This window comes from Cyrtonyx montezumae, unplaced genomic scaffold (assembly GCF_038088225.1).
Source record: "Cyrtonyx montezumae isolate F1298 unplaced genomic scaffold, pur_monq_1.0 scaffold_6, whole genome shotgun sequence".
Taxonomy (NCBI): Eukaryota; Metazoa; Chordata; class Aves; order Galliformes; family Odontophoridae; genus Cyrtonyx; species Cyrtonyx montezumae.
Genome location: NW_027072067.1, coordinates 13,300,747 through 13,319,513, shown reverse-complemented (window position 1 = coordinate 13,319,513; position 18,767 = coordinate 13,300,747). Strand labels below are relative to the sequence as shown.

The 18,767-nt window shown below is 45.6% G+C and overlaps 2 protein-coding genes across 5 annotated transcripts in view; one reads left to right on the top strand and one right to left on the bottom strand.

The window, feature by feature from the left end:
- Positions 1–18,767, top strand: part of ADAMTS9 (ADAM metallopeptidase with thrombospondin type 1 motif 9) — a 66,892-nt gene that overhangs the window by 37,416 nt on the left and 10,709 nt on the right. For all 4 annotated transcript variants that reach the window (XM_065749523.1, XM_065749522.1, XM_065749525.1 and 1 more), the window contains exons 28-31: positions 77–253; positions 10,288–10,455; positions 13,192–13,353; positions 17,791–17,961. In XM_065749523.1, coding sequence (XP_065605595.1) covers positions 77–253; positions 10,288–10,455; positions 13,192–13,353; positions 17,791–17,961 — 678 coding nt within the window. The remainder of the gene's footprint in view (positions 1–76; positions 254–10,287; positions 10,456–13,191; positions 13,354–17,790; positions 17,962–18,767) is intronic.
- Positions 6,529–18,767, bottom strand: part of ATXN7 (ataxin 7) — a 218,084-nt gene continuing 205,845 nt past the window's right edge. Inside the window, exon 14 of the transcript XR_010622993.1 lies at positions 6,529–6,538. The gene's annotated coding sequence lies outside the window, so the exon portion shown is untranslated. The remainder of the gene's footprint in view (positions 6,539–18,767) is intronic.

The following is an 18,767-nucleotide window of genomic DNA, read 5'->3' as shown; positions in this document are numbered from 1 at the left end:
GGGAGCAGGAGCAGCCCCAGGGTTGGAGTGTTGTAGGAGCCTGCTGCTGATTCCTGTCCCCTCTGCTGACTTGCAGTGCACGAAGCCATGTGGGGCAGGGACAAGAACACGGCTCGTGGTGTGCCAGCGCCCCAATGGAGAAAGGTTCACGGATCTGAGCTGCGAAATCCTCGACAAGCCGCCGGACAGGGAGCAGTGCAATGTGCAGGACTGTCCTAGAGATGCTGCCTGGAGCGCTGGTCCCTGGAGCTCGGTACGGCCATAAGCTTTCTCTTTGTGAACCGTTGCGTGGATGTCCCATAACAACAGATTTAATGTGCTTCAAACCAAGGTGCTAATGCTTCGTGTCTTAAAACTGCACTTATAAGAGGATTATTGATGATATATTTGGAATAACACCGGTTTGGTAAGGGCTTGCATTAGAGGAGCTCGAGTCCTTTAATTGGAAGGCACTTCCTGCTCAGTAGCCAACTTTGTCCATTCTGTTACACCATGTGAGTGCCGTGCATTACAAGTCTTGGTTCTGAGTTCTTCGCACATGGATTTAAACCTGGCATTTAAGCAGTACCTTTGCATTGAAGTAAAATTGGACTGACGTTTAATGGTAACGCTGCACTGTGCACCTACTGGTTTACAAGTTGCACGTCCTGTGCCAAAAACAAACTCATGGGGAAATCTGTACTAAATTTAATCAAATCCCAAGCTCAACAAGTGTGTCTGGGTGCGTGTGCCACCCCGTGCACGTTGGTATAGGAATCTGTGTGTGTTCACACCCATGCTGCAGCTCTACTACCATACAAAACGTGGGTGATGGTGCTGTGCAAAGGCAGCCATAAGCTATCTGTGTGCACCTCTCTGCTTCTGGAGTTGGTCAGGATTTGCCACAGAGATGCTCTTGCGGTGGCTTGTGTGGCTGAGTGCCCTGAGCTGGGAGTTGGGATGTGTTCTGAGTGTTCTTTGCTATTCTCTCTGCCCCTGTGCCAGTTGGGGTACTTCTGGCACACTGGAAACCACGGACCTGCCCATTTTTGGAGTGGCCTTCAAACACACGTTGACCTTTAGTGTGTTTTGTTGTAACAGCTTTTCAAGATTTTCATTTTTTAAAAGGAAAAAAAAAAAAAGAATAGAAAAGAGAATTTGATTCAAAAGCACTTTATAAGGAAAAAAGAGGCCTGTTTGTAATGTACTGGACTTCCTTAATTGTCACGGTTTGGAAAGCCATCTTGCTAGCACAAAACCTCGCTAGTTTCTGTGGATGCTCTCAGTAACACGGACGCCTTCAGTAACATTTCTCAATATTTGTGTCATACCTCAGTGTGTTATGCAATAGCCATAAAACTGCTGGACTAGTGTTTCTACGGTGCTTCACCAGTACAAGGGACAGTGACATGACACGTTCCATTCGAGGTGCTAATGTATCCCTCGTACCCCAATAGCTGGTGCTACAATGAGGGCGGTGAGCTCAGCAGAACTAGCAGCCTTGCAGCAGCTTTCCTGCAGCACTCCCAGCTGAGAACTGCTGCTAGCCTTTATGTCACCTGTGCTGGGACGTTGGCGAGAACCGCAGGCGTGGACAGAGTTGTGTTGTGTTTGGTGTCACTCAGCATTCAGCCTTCCTGCTGTTTGGCAGCAGGCTGGAGGGGCTGCTCCTCGGCGTTGAAAATGCAGAGTGCAGTCCTGTATTTCCCAACCCCTTTTTCTTTTTTTCCTTTGGTGTTGTTGGGTTTCTTACCCAGAAAGAAATTCCTTTGTCTCTACTAAATCTCTTGCCTGTATTAACCTTGGTGGGCTGTCTGAAGACTGCGCTGTTTCTATCTATGGGGTCAACAGGACATCGTGTCCCTCCTGCAGAATGCTCCACATGTGTGTCTACCTCGTGCTACTACTGTAGGTAGTAACGTCCAGTTCTTTTTGTTAGTGTGGATCACCTGATTTGCCTTAGCTCTGTCATCGGTCGCAAACATCATTCTGTAGCTGTAATACTTCATCTCTTTGGATGGAGTGTCACTACCATATTTTTTTTTGATCACTTTTGAAACAAGAGTATAGTATTAGCTGAAACTTTTCAGCGGTGTGGATTTATGTATTTATGTAAAAGTGTATTTATTTTTCCAATATTGTTATTTAATTTTATATAAATATTGCATACATTTACAATGTTTAATGTTAATGTTGAACAGTGGAAATTAAAGACAAGTAGAATGTAATCATAAATGAATTGTATAATGATTTATTGAGTCTTTTGCTAAATTAAGGTCATATTACTTAGTTTTGGAAACTTTTACTAATTTTTCTGAAATGGTTTACTTGCTTGTTCTCCAACAGAAACTGTCATTCTTAATGATTAAACAAACACAGTTAAAAGTGTACAAACTATGAAGTTTGGTTAAACTAATTTCTCGCAAGCATCTGATTGGCTTAGCTTCACACAGGTTGGAATGGAGTTAGCACGGTTAAACTGCATGCAAATCAAAGTCAATTGAGTCTGAAGGGTCCAACCCCTGGTCCTTAAGGCAATATTCCAATGCAGTCTTATACAGGAAAGAGGTGATTTTATCTGGCTAGTTAAATCCAGGTTTTACAGAGATAGTTAAATGAATAAACAGGTTCTGTATGGAAATGCTAGTTTTATAACAGGAGACTGCTGAGATGCCTTGTCCTTCTAATGTATGTTCAAAGGGGGCTGAGAGGAGGTGATACTTTTATTTCCTTGCTGATTTAAGAACATGTACTCAAACGCTGCAGGACTGTAAGCAGTGTGATAGACCTGACTTCTTTATTAAAATAATGCTTTAGAAAACTTGCAGAGACTGTCACCAGGAGACAGAGTCTTTTTTTCTCCTCTGAACACCTTATGATGTGAACCTAGATGTCTGTCCATGCCCTCGTATAACAAGAAGAAATCTTGCCATGTTCTGTAGAGCAAGGGAGACGCTCGTGATGTATTATCCATCACTTCTCTTCATCCCAAACCTCAGCCCACTCCTCTCAGAGTAGATTTGCTCCTTGCGATAGCTGCTGTGAAATCTTGGAGGTGTAGTGTTTGCCCTAATATGCACCATGCCCCGCTACCATTTGTGAGTAATGACAATTTCCCTTGTTGTGACCTTCTCAGTTTTGCCAAGCTAGGAAACAGACACAGATTAGGGAACACAGTTCTATCTGACAGCACCGTGCCCTGGTTGGGGGTGGGTGGATCGTTGGGACTTCACTGTGATGGGATGGTAATGCATGGACAGTGGGTGGGTGGCTTTTTTCCTAAAGAACATTATAAGTTCAAATGCAATCTGCTCTGGCAAGTGCTTGTCGCTCTTTGTTACCAAGAGTTTGAGCTGTTGTGTAGCTCATGGTGCCTGGAAAGCTGTGCTGTGTGCTTCACAGCTCCTTATCAAACAGGCAGAAAGACTGGTTGTTTTTTTTAATTAATTTTTTGGGTTTTTTTGAAGGCCTTTTGATCTACCAGTGAAGAATTGGAGTTGGGTTTGATGATCTCTAGAGGTCCCTTCCAACTAATACAGTTTTATGATTCTGTAATTGGAAGCTTATCATCAAATAATATTAACTGGCTGGAATCCAAACGCTGTTACTGTTGATGTGAATTCTGTTTGGGTTTGCAGCTCAGTGCCATTAGCTGGGATCTGGTGGTACTGGTGGCTGTGCAGGGCTCTGTGGTGATGCATGGGGATGTGGGGAACGGCAGTGTATCTCTGGGGCCATGGGAGCCCTGCCAGGAAGCTGGTACCTAGGATTTTTAATCCTAAAAATGGTTGTTGCTGTGACGTTCAACCCGTTGTTTACAAAATGCCTTCTCCATGAAGCCTGCTGGAAATCAGCTGTTCAGCAGCAATATTCCCTGTGTCGTTGTTCTGATAGCATTCGTAGCAGGCAGTGTGTCAACTCTTGCTAAGGCATAAGTGATAACCAGGGGCAGATTTGGCTGCAAGTGTATTTAGCTCTGCTGCTCTCCTGTTCCCTTCTGCAGAAAACGAATTTGCTGTGACAGCAGCATTACTGAGCTGCCGTGTGATTCCTTACACATGTTTTTTCAGTAACAAAGCCATCCTTGAAAATGAAGTGATAGGCATGTGGAACTCTCCAGTCACTCGGAGATTCGTGCTGTTTTTTCTGTCCTTCGTTCAGATGATGTTGGTTGAGACTCTGGGGCTGCAGCAGCCAGTCTGTATTTCAGGGTTTGTCAGAAAATAAAGTCAGCCTGGCTGGGGGAAGAACTGATGTTGCAGCAGTAGAGAAAGACTGGATCTAAGGTCCCAGCACCCCTACCCCAGGCAGAGGGATGCACTGTGTGACTTGCACGTCTTTTGGAAAAACATGTAGAAAGAGATGCTTTGATAAAGCTGATATAGACCAAAAGGAGAACTTTAGCCTATGGATATCCTCATCCATCTGTCTGAAGCTGTCTCTGTCTCAGAGCTGTTTAGTGTTCGCTCAGACTGGCCCACCAATGCTGCTATCTCCCTTGGGTTCCTGTCTGTCTCCTCTTTAGGATCAGCCAGACCTACTGACTCCAGGGACTGCCACTCTGGTGTGCTGATAAAAGGCAAAAAGCTGTCTGCTTCTGTTCCCCCATCAGGAAAAAAAAAAAAGGCCTTTGACAGTGCAGACCTCTTTGTTTTTGTTTAAAGAAAATCAAACCAGACCTTCCCCAGCCCTTCTCTGCTGTGTGTCATGCAGACAGAGCGTGCTTGTGGTGAGCTTCATCCACCTTAAAACCATCTGGGATGGACAGAGCCTCACCAGCCACCCTGCAGCCCACCTTGGCTCCCTTGTGCGTGGGTCCCACTTCTCACCAGTTGTCTTTTATTACCATTTCTCCCTAAATAAGGGAAACCCCATAGACATGCTTCTGCTATCAGCTCTGCCATGTTGCTAGTGTTGATGAAGGAATACAAGAACAAAAACACTGACTATTCACTTCGATGGATCACTTCCTTTCAGGGTCGTTTTCCTGCTGCTTAAATCCACAGGGTCTGTGCTTCTTTCCCATACCTACTGTCAGACATCTGCTTTTCTTTTCCCTGCCAGTGGCTTCCTTTGGGATGCTCTATGGCAGCCTCAAGCACAGGGGCCATGAGACCCCATAGAAGGGAAGGCTGCGTTTTGTGTGCCTCCCTGATGACTGCCTTTTATACTTCCCTTCTTATACATTTTCTCACCAAGATAGTTATTTTCCAGGCCCTGCACAGCTGGCCTGAGCTTGAACAAAAGGCTGAGGGATTGCTGCTCCAATAAGAGTGGCTTTGGTCTCTGTCACGCTTGGCCCCAAGTCCGCAGACCACACTCACAGACGTGGGAGAAATAAGCAGTACATACAGAAATGAGCTGTGAGGTTCAGTATGTCCCTGTGCTGTGCATTGGGAGGTCTGCATGGACTTTTACCCATGTTCCAGGTTCCTGCTGTATACCCCCAAGTGCAGTGATTGCTATTGCTGGGATCTGTGGGATTGTAGCATCTAGAAAGTAAGAATGTGAAATGAGGGATGCTAAGCACAAAGGTGTTTTGTGTATGCCTAACATTCATTGTGCCTGATCTGTACAGTCATTAAGGAAAAACAGTGCAGTTAATCTTGCTCCAAAAGCACTTAGTGTTCTGTTCATGTTTTAATTTTCCCTAGCTCACAGGGAAGGTGAGCATGCGTGAAAGTCTGTCTGATGCTCAGGACTGTATGCAGGCTGACACAGCGTTTGATCACTGGCGCATCATACAGAGATTTTCCTTTATAAAGCTGGAGAGCAAGAAGCAGCACCTTGCTTCTGCATGTGCCCTGTGTGAACTCTCTATTTCATGTTTCCATCCATCCAGTGCAGAGAAATCCTCTTCTTGAATGAGACTTGTAAGTGACATACATAACTTAACTAAAGAAGCAAGGTGTCAGCCTCGGCCTCGTGTGGCTTCAATTGCTACCTTCTTAAAAGCACTGCAGCATGGAAAATAGGCTCCAATCAGCCCCTTCCACATCCCATTATACCAGCTTCCTTGGGTAGCTGGCATATTTCCTCCTCATTTGAGGAAAAAAGTTCTATCACATCCCTCACTGGAGGGTCCTGCCATCACTATTCGGTGGCTTTTGCTTGTTTGCTGTTTAAGTTACATAACTTGGAGCAGGTATGCAGCTTTTAGGGCAGGATCCGTGTGTTCATGGACCTGCTGGTTGCTGCACCTGGTAAAGTCTTTGTAGGGGATGTAGCAGCAGCGTGGGTGGGTGGAAGAGGGGAGAAGGTGTTGTTTAGGCTTGTCTTGGTGTTGTGTCTTCCAATGCCCTTTGTGCTGAAGGGAATTCAGATGTGCAGAGGTCATAGGGCTGTGTTAAAGTTTGCAGTGTAAGCTGCAGGATGGTCTGATGTACACTAAGGGGATGCTGAAACATCCCTTTGGGGGGTGCTCATGGGGACTCTCCTAGTAGAGGAGGGTTTGCTGATATCCAGGAGCACAGTCCCTGGTGCGAAGGGGAAGTGTGTGTGTGGAAGTGTTGTAGGACTGCCATTTTTTCTGTTTCACTTCATGTAGCACACGGTTCGGCTCAGACTGTTAGATGGGATGAAGAAGGGCTTACTCAGGAGCACTTACTTTCCATATATTCCTTAATGTATGGAAATCTAAACCTACGAGGACTGATTTTAATTTCCTCTGAAAAGTTGCTCCTGGCACAATCTGATAAAGACATTTTTAGGCTAATTCTTCCCAGCTCTGCTGCCCTTCCCAAGCTATCTGAGTATACCTATCTGGGGGAATTAGTTGGGCGATCACCACAGCTTGCATTCATTACCTCAAATACCTCCCAAATCGCCAATGTGAGGGAAAGTGGTCTGACAGCATTTTCTGAAACTTCTCCTTTTTGATGGAGAACTTACCTGGATTCTTGTCACCAGTTACGAGAGCAGAGCTGCTCCATTGTTTTTGGCAGCTCTGTGCTGTGGATTTCCTTTCACAAACGTTGAGCATTGTGTTCTGATCCTTCTAGAAACAGTTGGTGTGGAAATATTTTTCTTGTTTTCATTTAAATTCTTTTTGGTGCATTTATTTAAGCTAGATAGTATATTTATTTGGAAAAATCAGTAGCATGCCGATCCATGGCTCTTGGCATGTTCACAAAACTAATCATGCAATAAACATAATTCCCTTAAATCCGTACTCAAACACTTTGATCTTACTGCTGTTAGGAAGGTCCGTTCATTCTGATTTTCTTTGTAAAGCTCCAGGTGTGATTGCAGTGGCTTTAGGAGATAAAGATGATAACAAGAGGAAGGCTTACAGTATCTAGAGCACAATGGCTATACCTCACTTTTTTATATATTTCTTCTATATTAATTTTCGTGCCACAATTTTTCAGGGTTTTTTGGTTGTCTGGTTGAGGTTTTTGTGGTCTTTGTTTGCTGTTGTTTGTTTTACGAAACAACACCATCTATTGTTTTCCCACCACCAGCATGGCTGCCAACCAGGGATGCTGATGTTTGTTGCCATGCCTTTGCCACAGGCTGGAAACAGCTTTTCATCAGTTTCCAAGCATTTGGGCAGATGTAGGTTGATCACGGGCATGTCCAAGTGCATTTGACCCTCAATTCTGGAGAGCTGGTCTGTGGAAAAGGCAATGTATTACCTTGGCTACACCTTCAGGGCTGGATCCAGAGACAGTTCTATCACTATGAGTCTTTCTGTTGACTTCAAAGAGCTGGGGACAAGGCTGCTATTTTGCAGAGAGACCCCCATCCACCCCCTGGGACTCTGAAGTATTTTCTATGGGGTGGGGGAAAAGAAAGAAAGAGTCTGTGAAATGAATGGCTTTTGTCTGTGCTTTTCAAACCTTTAAAGAAAGCAAGGTCAAAACTTACCTCACTGCAGCATTATTGATGGACATTGTGAGTGGATGTCAGCATTTCCAGCGATGAAAGAACCCTGCTAAAGAAGTGCAAAGTTTCTTGGGGTCAGGACTAAGGGATGCCTGCAGCAGCTAGGTGTATCTCTGCCTTTGGACATGTGGTGCTGAGATAAGCATGCCATTGAGTTTTCTGTGCATATGGCTCACATATGCTTAAAATCTACATGCCAAGTATAAGTTGGAAGTACCTGAGAAGAATTAGAAGGCAATTATGAAGTAGGCTCTTTGCAAAGGAGTTTTCAGTCTTTAATACTTGCTTACATCAGGTTATCCAACCTCTCTTTTCTGTCAGAGCAAATGAGATCATAACTCACATGTGCATGAAACCAAACACACAGCTGCCTCACTGTAATATATATTAAAAGCAGACATCAAAATGATTAATTCCAGCATCTTGGTAATTACATTTCAGTATTAACAAAATTAGCCTAATTATGCCTCCATCTCTAGGTTTGCCAAAATGTGCATGTAGACCTTCCATGTCTTGGTGTGGGATGCCAAGATAAATGTCACAATCTGGTTCCATACCAAATTTAAGCGATTTATAGAAGAGGGATAGCGATGTTGGAAATTGCTGGTACCATATTTGCAAGATCCAATGTTTGTCAACCAGCATCATGGTAGACATGACAGAAGTTGACAACTGGGTTTGGTAAGAGTTGATGCTTCCTTTGTGCTGCCAATGTTTGTTGTCTGCGGAGAGATGCTGAGAGAATGAAAAAAATAACTTGTGATGAAATTTGAAGGCTTATAAAATTAAGATGGCATTAGCTCTTTTTCCCTATTGATACCAAAGAAAAAATGTGAAGTTTATCAATCTCAGTAACTTGTGGAAGTCTTACTTGGGAACAAGGGACAAAATGTCCTCTGCTTTTCAGTGTAAGGTTGGGTGCTGGTGTTGGCAAATAGCAGCTCCCAGCTTCCTGCTGTGAGGGGCATGCTGGTGTTTGTGCAGGTGGAGAGCAGCGGTCAGTGTTTTCTGTAGGGAAAGGAACCTCAACAGCTATTCCCTCACCTTCACGAGCAGAGCAGGTCTGGGTGTCCCTGTGCCATCTATACCAGCACATTACACAGGGGTTGGTATCACGTGGCCAGATGTGCACTGACCTCTATAATAGTCCTTAAATCCCATTGAACTCGAGGGATGTTGGCTACCTTTATCAATCTGTTAGTGGCCTTACAACAGGAAAACAACCTTTTTCAGAGCATTGCTTATGCAAGCTTTTAAGCAACAACATCTTATGAGTTATATCCCTTTTTCCCCATGTTTGACTGAACTTTTTCATTTTGGAGCAAGTTTTCTGCTCTCTTGTTGTTTCTCCATGTACCTCTAAACACAACAGGGACTGAATATTTGAAAGCAGTGGTGTAATTTAAAATAATCACACTTGTCAATATAAGTGCCAATTTCTGGTCTAATGGATCTTCCAGAGCCGCTACGCATGAGATCTGTAGTTTGTTACATTTCAAAAGTATTCGAAGGCTGGGAAGAGTTTGGGCTGTAATTTATTTCTTAGCAAATACAGTGATGGAGCAGCTCCAAAAAGAAGGAAGAAGGCTGTTCTCTGCGTGGTTGCTTCTCTTTGACAAGAAAGCAGAACCTTTTACATTGAAAGATGGTTGGATCCGTGTGTTTGTGCTCAAGGACTGAGCCAGGCTGCCTGTGATACAGCATGTAACGAGTTGCATAACATGTAATGAAGAAATTGAAACTGAGTTTCTGGGTGCATCATGCTGAGTAAGAGGCTTGTTCTACAAGAAACTGTCATATTAAATTCTTGTCGTGATTCCAGACCCCTTTGATTCCTAAATCTTTTGGAGGAGACTAATCTGAAATCAAAGTGAAGTTGCTTGGGGTTTGCATGCCAGAAGCGGTCACATTTGAAAAAGTTCAGTGAACCTGCAGAGGGAGGTTGAAATGCGTTGCCTCACTACAAAGCTTGCAGCTAACATACCTGCTGCTTTGCTTTTTTGCTTTCATTCCTCAGGCTCTGCCTTCTTCTGGGTTGCTTTCAAAATGCATAAATCTTAAGGATGAGTGTGTCCTGGTTTTCCATCTTTGTTTTGTTTAAATTAAAAAAAAAAAAATTGAAAGAATCGGTCTATGCTGGTGTAGAGTAAAACAAACAGGAGCTTTACTACTGAGGACATGGAAAAACTGCATTTTGCCCTTCTGCCCTGTCCTCTGTGCAGTTATTTCCCTCTGTCAAGGTGCATAGCTCACTTAACCCCCGTTATGTGCCAACATTTGTCCTCTGTTTGTACCAAGGTAAATGTAAACGGTCCCTTTCATGTTCTTGGTCCAGCTGAAATAAAACGTAGTCACGGCCCATGCTGAACCATACTGGTCACCCTGCACCAGAGCTGATTTGTTGTTACTTTATATTTACAGTGTTCTGTCTCCTGCGGAAGGGGCCAAAGGCACCGCACTGTGTACTGTTTGACAAAGGAAGGGAGGCATGTAGAAGAAGAATATTGCAAGCACCTTGTTAAGCCCAATGTGCAAAAGAAATGCAGAGGGGGCAGATGTCCGAAGTGGAAATCAGGAGATTGGGGACAGGTGAGACGTGTTGTACACCCTTTTGCACCTTGTGATATTCCTCCTCTATCAAATCGGCTAGAAGCCAACATGGTTTTCCTGTCCCTTCTGTCCTCTTTGCAAGGGTTAAGTCTTGGGCCAGCTCCTCAGGTGGCGTAAAACTATGTCAGCTCCACGGGCAGCAGTGGAGCAGCACTGATTTGTACATGGCAGCTTGCTTCTGGTGTCTAACTGAGAGCAAATTCCTTGTATACATTAAGCTTCTGCTAGGAAAGCCATTAGTGCATAATATTAAAGAGAATCTACTATTTATTCGAGTTTTTAATATTGTTTAAATATGTCACATCTCAAGTGAAATCTGCCTTAGTTTTGAGAAAGCTGAGATTAATTTTATTATCAGCTTCCTGTGACAGCCTGAAGAACAATCAGAGCTGCTCATTATGAACACTTTTCGCTACCTTCTGTTTCTCAATATCATCGCTGTTTAATTTTGCTTCATTAAAAAGTCAGGCACTCGATGTGTAGAGCAGAGGCTGCTGGAGGTGGGAAAGCACATAGAGCTCTTAAGCACCTTGTTTGCCGAGAGCATACCTTGAACCCTGGTTTTCCTGAAAAGAATGTCTTTGTTTTCACCTTGAATCTACCGCATCACATTTTTAGCTTCAGTTCTCTGTCTACCTCATTAAGGTGCTAATCAGCAGCGTTATTGAAAAGCCCCGACTAAATGAACTGTTACCTTGTAAAGCATCCCCGTTCTCTTGCAGTCTGTCTTCCAAATTCAGGTGCAAAACACCAATTCTCACTGCATGCAAGTTGCCTCCAAGATAAACCATTAACACACCTGGGCACACATGGAAGCATTAGGATGGAAAATAAAAAGCCATTAAATGCACTTGTCATATCCCATTTAGACCTTATTTAAAGTGCCTGCCGCTGAAAGCAATTCTTCTTACAGCTAATAATTGTAAACATAATAACGTAATGCTCTGTCGACTGCTTTAAAACGCCCATAGTTATTGATAAAAGTAAGTGCTCTAAAATTCCAACATTCCTCCGCATGATTGGAGTTAATTTTATGCAAGGGGAAAAAGAAAGGAGGTGATTTATGGCCTGTGGTATCTCCTGTGGCTGGGAGTTGGGGGATATTGGGATGCCAATGAGCAGTGGGGGGAGCACCCCGTGAGTGGGGCCCAGCACTCTGCTCTCCCTGGGTGTTCTGCATTTTGAGGTCGGGCAATTCCTTTCTATGCTATTACAGATCTGCTGTCCCACAGCAGAGCATTTCTAGTATCTCTAATAACCGTAAGAGAAGAGAAAAAAAAACTTCTTTTTCTCCAAGATCTAAGTGTGTTTGTGTTTGCAGTGAAATGTCAGATTTAATGTGTTTGGATCTTGTAAGTGCTATCAATTACGGCCATTTACTTTTTACTCAGTTAAAATACCAACGTTTCTCCCTCAGTCTGATATACGCACCTTCCAGCAACAGGCTGCAGTCATGTCTCGTGTTTTCACAAGGCAGAGCATCTCCACAGCCGAGCTGCTGTTCTGCAGCTTGGTGATAGACCACATAAAAAGGATAAGGAGGCTCCTGGCATCCCCTAGGGCAGTGCACAAGGGCAGCACATGTCGATCTTCCCCAACCCGAACAGCTCCAACCCACCAGGTCCTAGCGCTGAGCAGCTCAGGGCTGTATTTCCCCAGGACAGGCAGAAGCTGCTGACCAATACTTGGGGTTGAAGACTCTGGCTGGGCAGCAGTTGTCCTCTTAGGAGAAGCCATAAAGAAAAGCTTCACCCTGACTTTGCAATAATGAGCTATGAGCTTGTTTACTATCTTCCTGATGGATCAACAAGGATGCACATGTTAATCGTTAATTCAGCAAAGAGGAACACAGTAAAACCCATCATTTAAATGAATGCCTTTTGACTTTTACATGCTTTCTTTCAGAAACATGCATCCTTTCTCTTCCATATCAGTATAATATCTCTTAAGACCTAGAAAGAAAGAATTCACATCAGAGAGAAGTTAAGTACCGCCAAGCGGGTTACAGCGTGCAGTCACAACAGTAGGAAATGCTGTCTGAAAGAAAAACCAAGCTGTTAGAAGCATTGTAGTGCAGATAATAACTTGAAAACGTCTGAGAAAAGGAAATTCAGGCTGTCTTGTTGTGCCTAAAAGCGGGCAGAAATGTGCCTGCAGTATAACAGGAGTAAGGAAAGCAGTTTGTTTACAAAGACGTTTATTTGCATGGTCATGCAGTATGTCCGGACTTGAGTCATGTGCATGCTGGGATGCGTGCTGGAAGGAAATGCAACTACATCGTAACTTTACATCTAGGTTGCTGTACAATTTCTTCTGCACAGCACACGTTTGCTTTTCCTTAAAGCCCGCTGCAGTGACAGTTGTGGCAGCTGATGTATTTGAACTGTGTGTACTGAGCTGCTGGAACGATGTAATATTTAAGATCGCTTCCAAGCCAAGCCATTGTGTGATTGTATTTTTAGCCTGGAGGGATGAGAAGTTAACGCACAGATCCTCGCAGCTCTGGGCTGCTGTTCCATTTAACAGCTCTGCTGAGCATCCCCCAAATGCAAACCCGATCAGGGGGAAAACCTGACCCTGCCGAAACCAGCGGCGAGAACTCCCTCTGCTTTCAGCAAAGAGCGAACTCCAGCCTCGATGGAGGCAAAGCAGAGCACAGACCCCCCGCCCCCCCAACAACCCGTGCCGCTCACCCACCTCTGTCCCTTCCCGCAGTGCTCGGTGTCCTGCGGTCGCGGTGTCCAGCGGCGCGCGGTGCAGTGTCACGGCGGTGCCCCGACGGCAGCGTGCGACCCTTCGAGCCGGCCTGCCACGCAGCGGGACTGCCACCTCCCCGAGTGCCCCACGCACCGCTGGGCTGCTGGCGAATGGCAAGCGGTAAGTGGGACCCCTCCCGTCTGCCCCTGCTCGGGCTCTTAACAGGGGGTGGGGGGAGGGAGTCACAGAGAAAGGGCGGGGGGGGTCTGGGTCTATCCGCATTGGGGTTTTAGGGGTTGCGTTGCTGGGTTTGCCAAAAAAAAAGAAGGCGGGGGAGATGCTAATGCGTGCTGGCTGTGCCCCTTTCCTCACTGCGCTTAAGGGAGAGCAGAGGAATAGCCGGGTGGAGTTGGTTTATTGGTTCACGCTGCCCTGCGGTCCTATGCAAATATTGAGCGGGTTTGAGGTGAGGAGTGCTTGGGTCTGGTGTGTGAGGCTGTGGCCCTCTGCAAGCAGAGCTCTGCTGTGCCGGGCATGTAGATCTGGAAGAACTGGTGAACACAGTGGTTCTCCCTTCACTGCCCCGTTCCCTCTGACAGCTGCCAGGAGTGAGTTGCCTGGAGGTGATGGGGAATGGGGTGACGATACGCTGGTGGTCCTCAGAAAGTGGTTTCCTAAAGTGCTATAGGGGAGTGGCAGCAGATGGTCAGAAGTGTTTGGGGCAGGGGGAGAAAGAGCTGCAGTCCCTGAGCTCTGCAAGGAGCTGCCAGCCTTGGAAATGGGAAAGGTGGTGGAGCGGAGTCCCACAGAGGGGTGACCTTCTCCCCCCCTCATGGGCCCTCAGTGGAGATGCAGGGACAGAGAAGGCAGAAGACCACCTGTCAGAGGCAGACCAGTGCTGGATCCTGCACCCTTAGGGCAGCAAAGATCCCACTGACTGTGGAGGTGTGGGATCAGAGCCTGGTCCTCTTCACCTCAATGCCTGCAGTAGTGAGCAGTACTGGGGAGCAGGATAAACGTGAATCAAACAGTTAATGCAAACAGACTCAGCTTCATTCCACGTGATCTGTTTATAATCCCAAGTAATGCATACATGCATAAGGGTGTGGGTCCTTAAAAATCCTGCACCGTGCTCTGTTTCCACCTGCCAAGATATCCCAGGACAGCACAGGTGCAGCCCGGAAGGGAGCAGCAAGACTATAGCAATGAACTTTTGCTTTGATAGAGCCCCTCAAATGTTCTTATCTGATACATTTACAGGCAGCAACCAGCACTCGGTTGCAGTCCTTGCCCAACAGCATCATTAACACAGAAATGTCGTTTCTCCTACATCTTCCTTTTTGCCCTCTTTCCCCTATTTCTGCACCTCTGAAGCTGGTGTTGATAGCCCCCTGCCTCCCACCTGAACTCTGAGGTGGGTGCTGATGTGTTCCTAAGTTTCCCAGGAGTCTCCACTGCGCGAATGACATCTGTAACATTTTTAAGGTGCTTTTTGTCCCTGGAGTTTCCTCACCCATAACTGATGGCTAATAGGAACGTGCAGATGTCTCCTGCTGTGAGCTGAGACCCGTAGCTGATTCCAAGTAGTTCAGAGCACTCATTTTGCTCTGAGGTACCCAGTGTAAATGTAGCATCACCTTATTCCCAGCCATACGTCCTGGCTGTGGTATCTGCATCGAGGAGGCACAGATTGCATTAGTATTCTCCAAGCAATGAACCCTGACATGAAAGCAGGATATAAAATAGGATCCCTGTGCTGTCTTGTTCTTTATTTCTTATTATAAAGAGAATCTGACAAGAGGGTTTTTTCATTGCTCCATTTTGTTGCTGCTTAGAAAATGTTTGTTTTTTCCATTGAGAAGTAATAGGGAACTCATTGGAAACCATTTATTGCCCAGTTGTTGGGTCACTATTAATTAGCTGTTCTCAGTGCCCACACCAGGGAGGAGGACATAAATAGAAAGGGACTGGCTAATGTCAGGATGGGATCACCAAGAAGGGAAAAGCAGTTGAGTGGGTTTGAGTACGAACCTGTGGGAAGGACAGTACGCAGCTCTGGAAGCTGCAGTGTAATTCTTGAGTCTTTGACATTTGCTTTTGGGGGGAAATGAAGCCATGCTTGCATGCTTCGGATTGCGAAGCCACCCGAGGGATGTCTGCAGTGCCTCTGGAATGGAGCTGCTTCTCATCTGTGCTTCAGAGTTTGATTTAGAAAAACAAGAAGCACAATGAACGCTTGCACAAAGCAATGCCTTTGGGACTTTTTTTTTAATTGTTAATATTATTATTCTAAAAGAGTTGCAGAACTGCTTGAAACAGTCCTTAATTTGATCTGTGGGGAAAATAGTTCACAATTTGGGAAATGGGGCGAAAGAGATGATTTTTGTCACATGCCTGGGCTGTTTTTCAACTCTTGCTATCCATCTCCATTGTCCCCTGGCTTTGCTCTTTTATGTGAGTTTTAGATGGGTCATGAGCATGAGATTTCTTACAAAATCTGTTTTCATACCAAAGGAAAAAGCCTTTTCATGCGAGCTGAGCTGTCTGTTTCTTGTGTGAATTATGTCTTAAAACCTTGCTGTGGCCATTTGGAACCTCTGCAGTGTTTCTTTGATTTGTCTTATTATTTGTATTAGGTCTTGCTGTCTTTGTATTGTATTTAATGTCTCAGCGGGATTATTTTAATTGCCAGTTGTCCCCAAAATACCAAGAACCAAACTGCAATTAACCGATGAGGGCAAGATGCACAGAGCTGATGCAGCTTTAGTTGGCCATATGACCACTATTTGCAGAGAAAACCAAAGCAAGGTGACATATCAGGTTGGATATTAGGAATAATTTTTTCTCAGAGGGAGCAGTGAGGCACTGGCACAGCTGCCTGGGGGGTGGTGGAGTCACTGCCCCTGGAGGTGTTCAAGAACTGTGGAAATGTGGCACTGAGGAACGTGGTCAGTGGGCATGGTGAGGTGGGTTGGTGGCTGGACTGGATGACCATAGTGGTCTTTTTCAACCTTAATGATTCTACGGTTCTATATGTCTGAGTGTGTCACGTCATCAGAAATGGTCGATTTTAATTGAGTACGGGCTAATGTCTGAGAACGCATTGCTGGCAAATCCACTTAAAATTATCAAATGGAGATTTAAATATATGTGAGGAAGGGGAAGCATGAGAACAGGAGGACTTTGAGCATCCCAAAGCTCTGTTCTGCTGGGAGGAGGCCAGTGCGCCAGTGATGCTGCGCTCCGTGCAGTAACCCAATTTCACATTTTCCTTACGTAATAGGGAGCTATCAGAGACACATACAGAACAGATTCTTTGCTCTCTGGGTAAATCACACTCCAGCAAATTCCTCCAGCCCCCATAGCATTGCTGTGCTTCGGCACGGACCTGGGAGCGACTTCCACTGTGAGGACTTAAAGCAAGAGAGTAAATAAGGTTGAAAGCGTACAAAGCCCTTGGGGTTTCTTGGCAGACTGTAGGTTTTGCAATGTTGGCTGTTGCCTAAGAGCTGCTGAGTTATCCCTTCAGAATAAGGCTGCTTTGTAGGGCTGGATCCCCCTCCCATCCTCCCATTACTGCTTACTTATGGTAAATATTACACTGTGTATTGATCTCATTTCCCAAAGTTATCAAATATTTTGCCATTTTGATTCTGACAGCAAACTGTAAGCAGGGCCTGACCATGCTTGCGTTCTGCAATTAGTTGGACCCACTAAGATCCTGCTAATTGCAGGTGAGCCAGGAGAGCAGGAGCTGCTGTAACTAGATTAAACTGGCACAGCCCTCTGAGCTTGGGAGACTTCAAACGGTGCTTCCGTACCACCAGGGATGGTCTGCTTGAGTGTTTTATCTTTTCCTGAGGAAAAAAACGTCCCCCACACATTACATAAAATGATTACCTTCATGCACTTTTACTCCTTGTTAATCCAGTTAGTTGGAAGTGTTAGGAGCTCATTACAGATGAGGACTGAACAAAAATAGTTTTATGGAGACAGTCACTTGTGTGCTGATTTATTTTGTTTTATTTGCATTTTTTGGCCATACAAATTGCTCCCAGGGGCATTGCAAAGGCTTCATGGGCAGCAGGAGCAGCCTCACAGCCAGGAAAAGGATTTGGGCAAAGAATCAAACCCTTAAAGTCTTCATTAGACCTCGGGGAGGGTTTGTGCTCAGCCAGCCCGGGTTGGTATCAGGCAGGACAGTGTTTAAAGAAGAATAAAACCAGAAGGGTGTGTGGATGAAACTGGTCACAATAAAGGGAGTGGTGATATATTGTGCAAGGGGCAGCTGTCTCAGTTTAGTGGGGGCAAGATGATGGGGTTGGCCCATTCCTTTCTCACTGTCCTGGCATGTCCCTCTCCATTTCCTGGTATCAACATAGCCAGACCCCATCCTGCTGCCTCATCTCCTCCCCATCCCTGCGCTGTGCCTTGTCATCTCCAGAGGCTGGGGACAGATGGGCACCCAGGGTGCAGGTAGGCACTGTTCACAGATATGCCTCCATGAGATGCCCAGCTCACTCGGGTTGCTAGAGGAAGGTTGGCTGGATGTGGGGATGTGGGTTGATCTATCAAAGCCCCTGCTGGGTTGCGTGAGCCTCTGTTTCTCACAAGCAGTGCATGAAGACGTGCGGGGAGGCAGCTCGGTACCGCAAGGTGTTCTGCGTGGATGAGAGCAAGCAGGTGCAGAGCAGTGCCCACTGTGATGCCAGCAAACGGCCCCCAGAGATGGAGAGCTGTGGTTTGCCGCCCTGTGAATACATCTGGATCACCGGGGAGTGGTCGGAGGTGAGTCCTCATCCCCATGCCCAACCCCAAGCTGGGACCTGGCCATGCTGCTCTACTCCCTAATCTTGCCACCCACCCAACTGAGATATTGCAACAAGGGCAGGGCTGCACAGTTTAATGAGACAGACATCTCAAGCGCTGCAGGAGATGGCCAAGAGATCAAAGTGCTCAAAGTCCTAGCTGCTATCAGGAGGGAATTTTCTTCCAGAGTACATTACATCCAACAAGCACTCTCTCTGTTCTGTTCTACTCTGCTCTGCTCTGTTCATGGGTTCTGTTTTGCTCTGCTCTGTTCTGTGCATGGGTTCCATTCTGTTCTGTTCATGGATTTGGTTCTATTCTATTCCATTCATGTATACTTTTTGCAGCAGGCACTACACATAGGGGCACCCAGAGTATAATCTCAGCTTGTTTCCCTCTACTTTCCACTTGGAGGGAGCAGAAGGGAGTGATGAGGCAGCTGCTGACATAGCCCTGGTTCAAAAGAAAGAGCCAGAGAAAGGAAAAAACCAAACATTCTGGGACCAGGGGGAAGGAAAGGCATGCTATCCAAGAAAGTGCAGGAGGGAGAAAGGCAGAGATGGGAATGCTTTGAGCACTGATTTTCTTCTAATTACAAGGAAAGCCACCTTTCCTCCAGCAGCTACAGTTCAGCACCAACCTTGACCATTTTCTTTCTTTATGCATCCCATGGACAAAAAAATAAAAATAAAAAAAATCCCCCTCCCCAAAAAAGGAGAAAACCCGAATAATAGAGATATCTCTGTTCCAAAGGGATTACCTGCTCCTTTCTTGGCACATGGGGA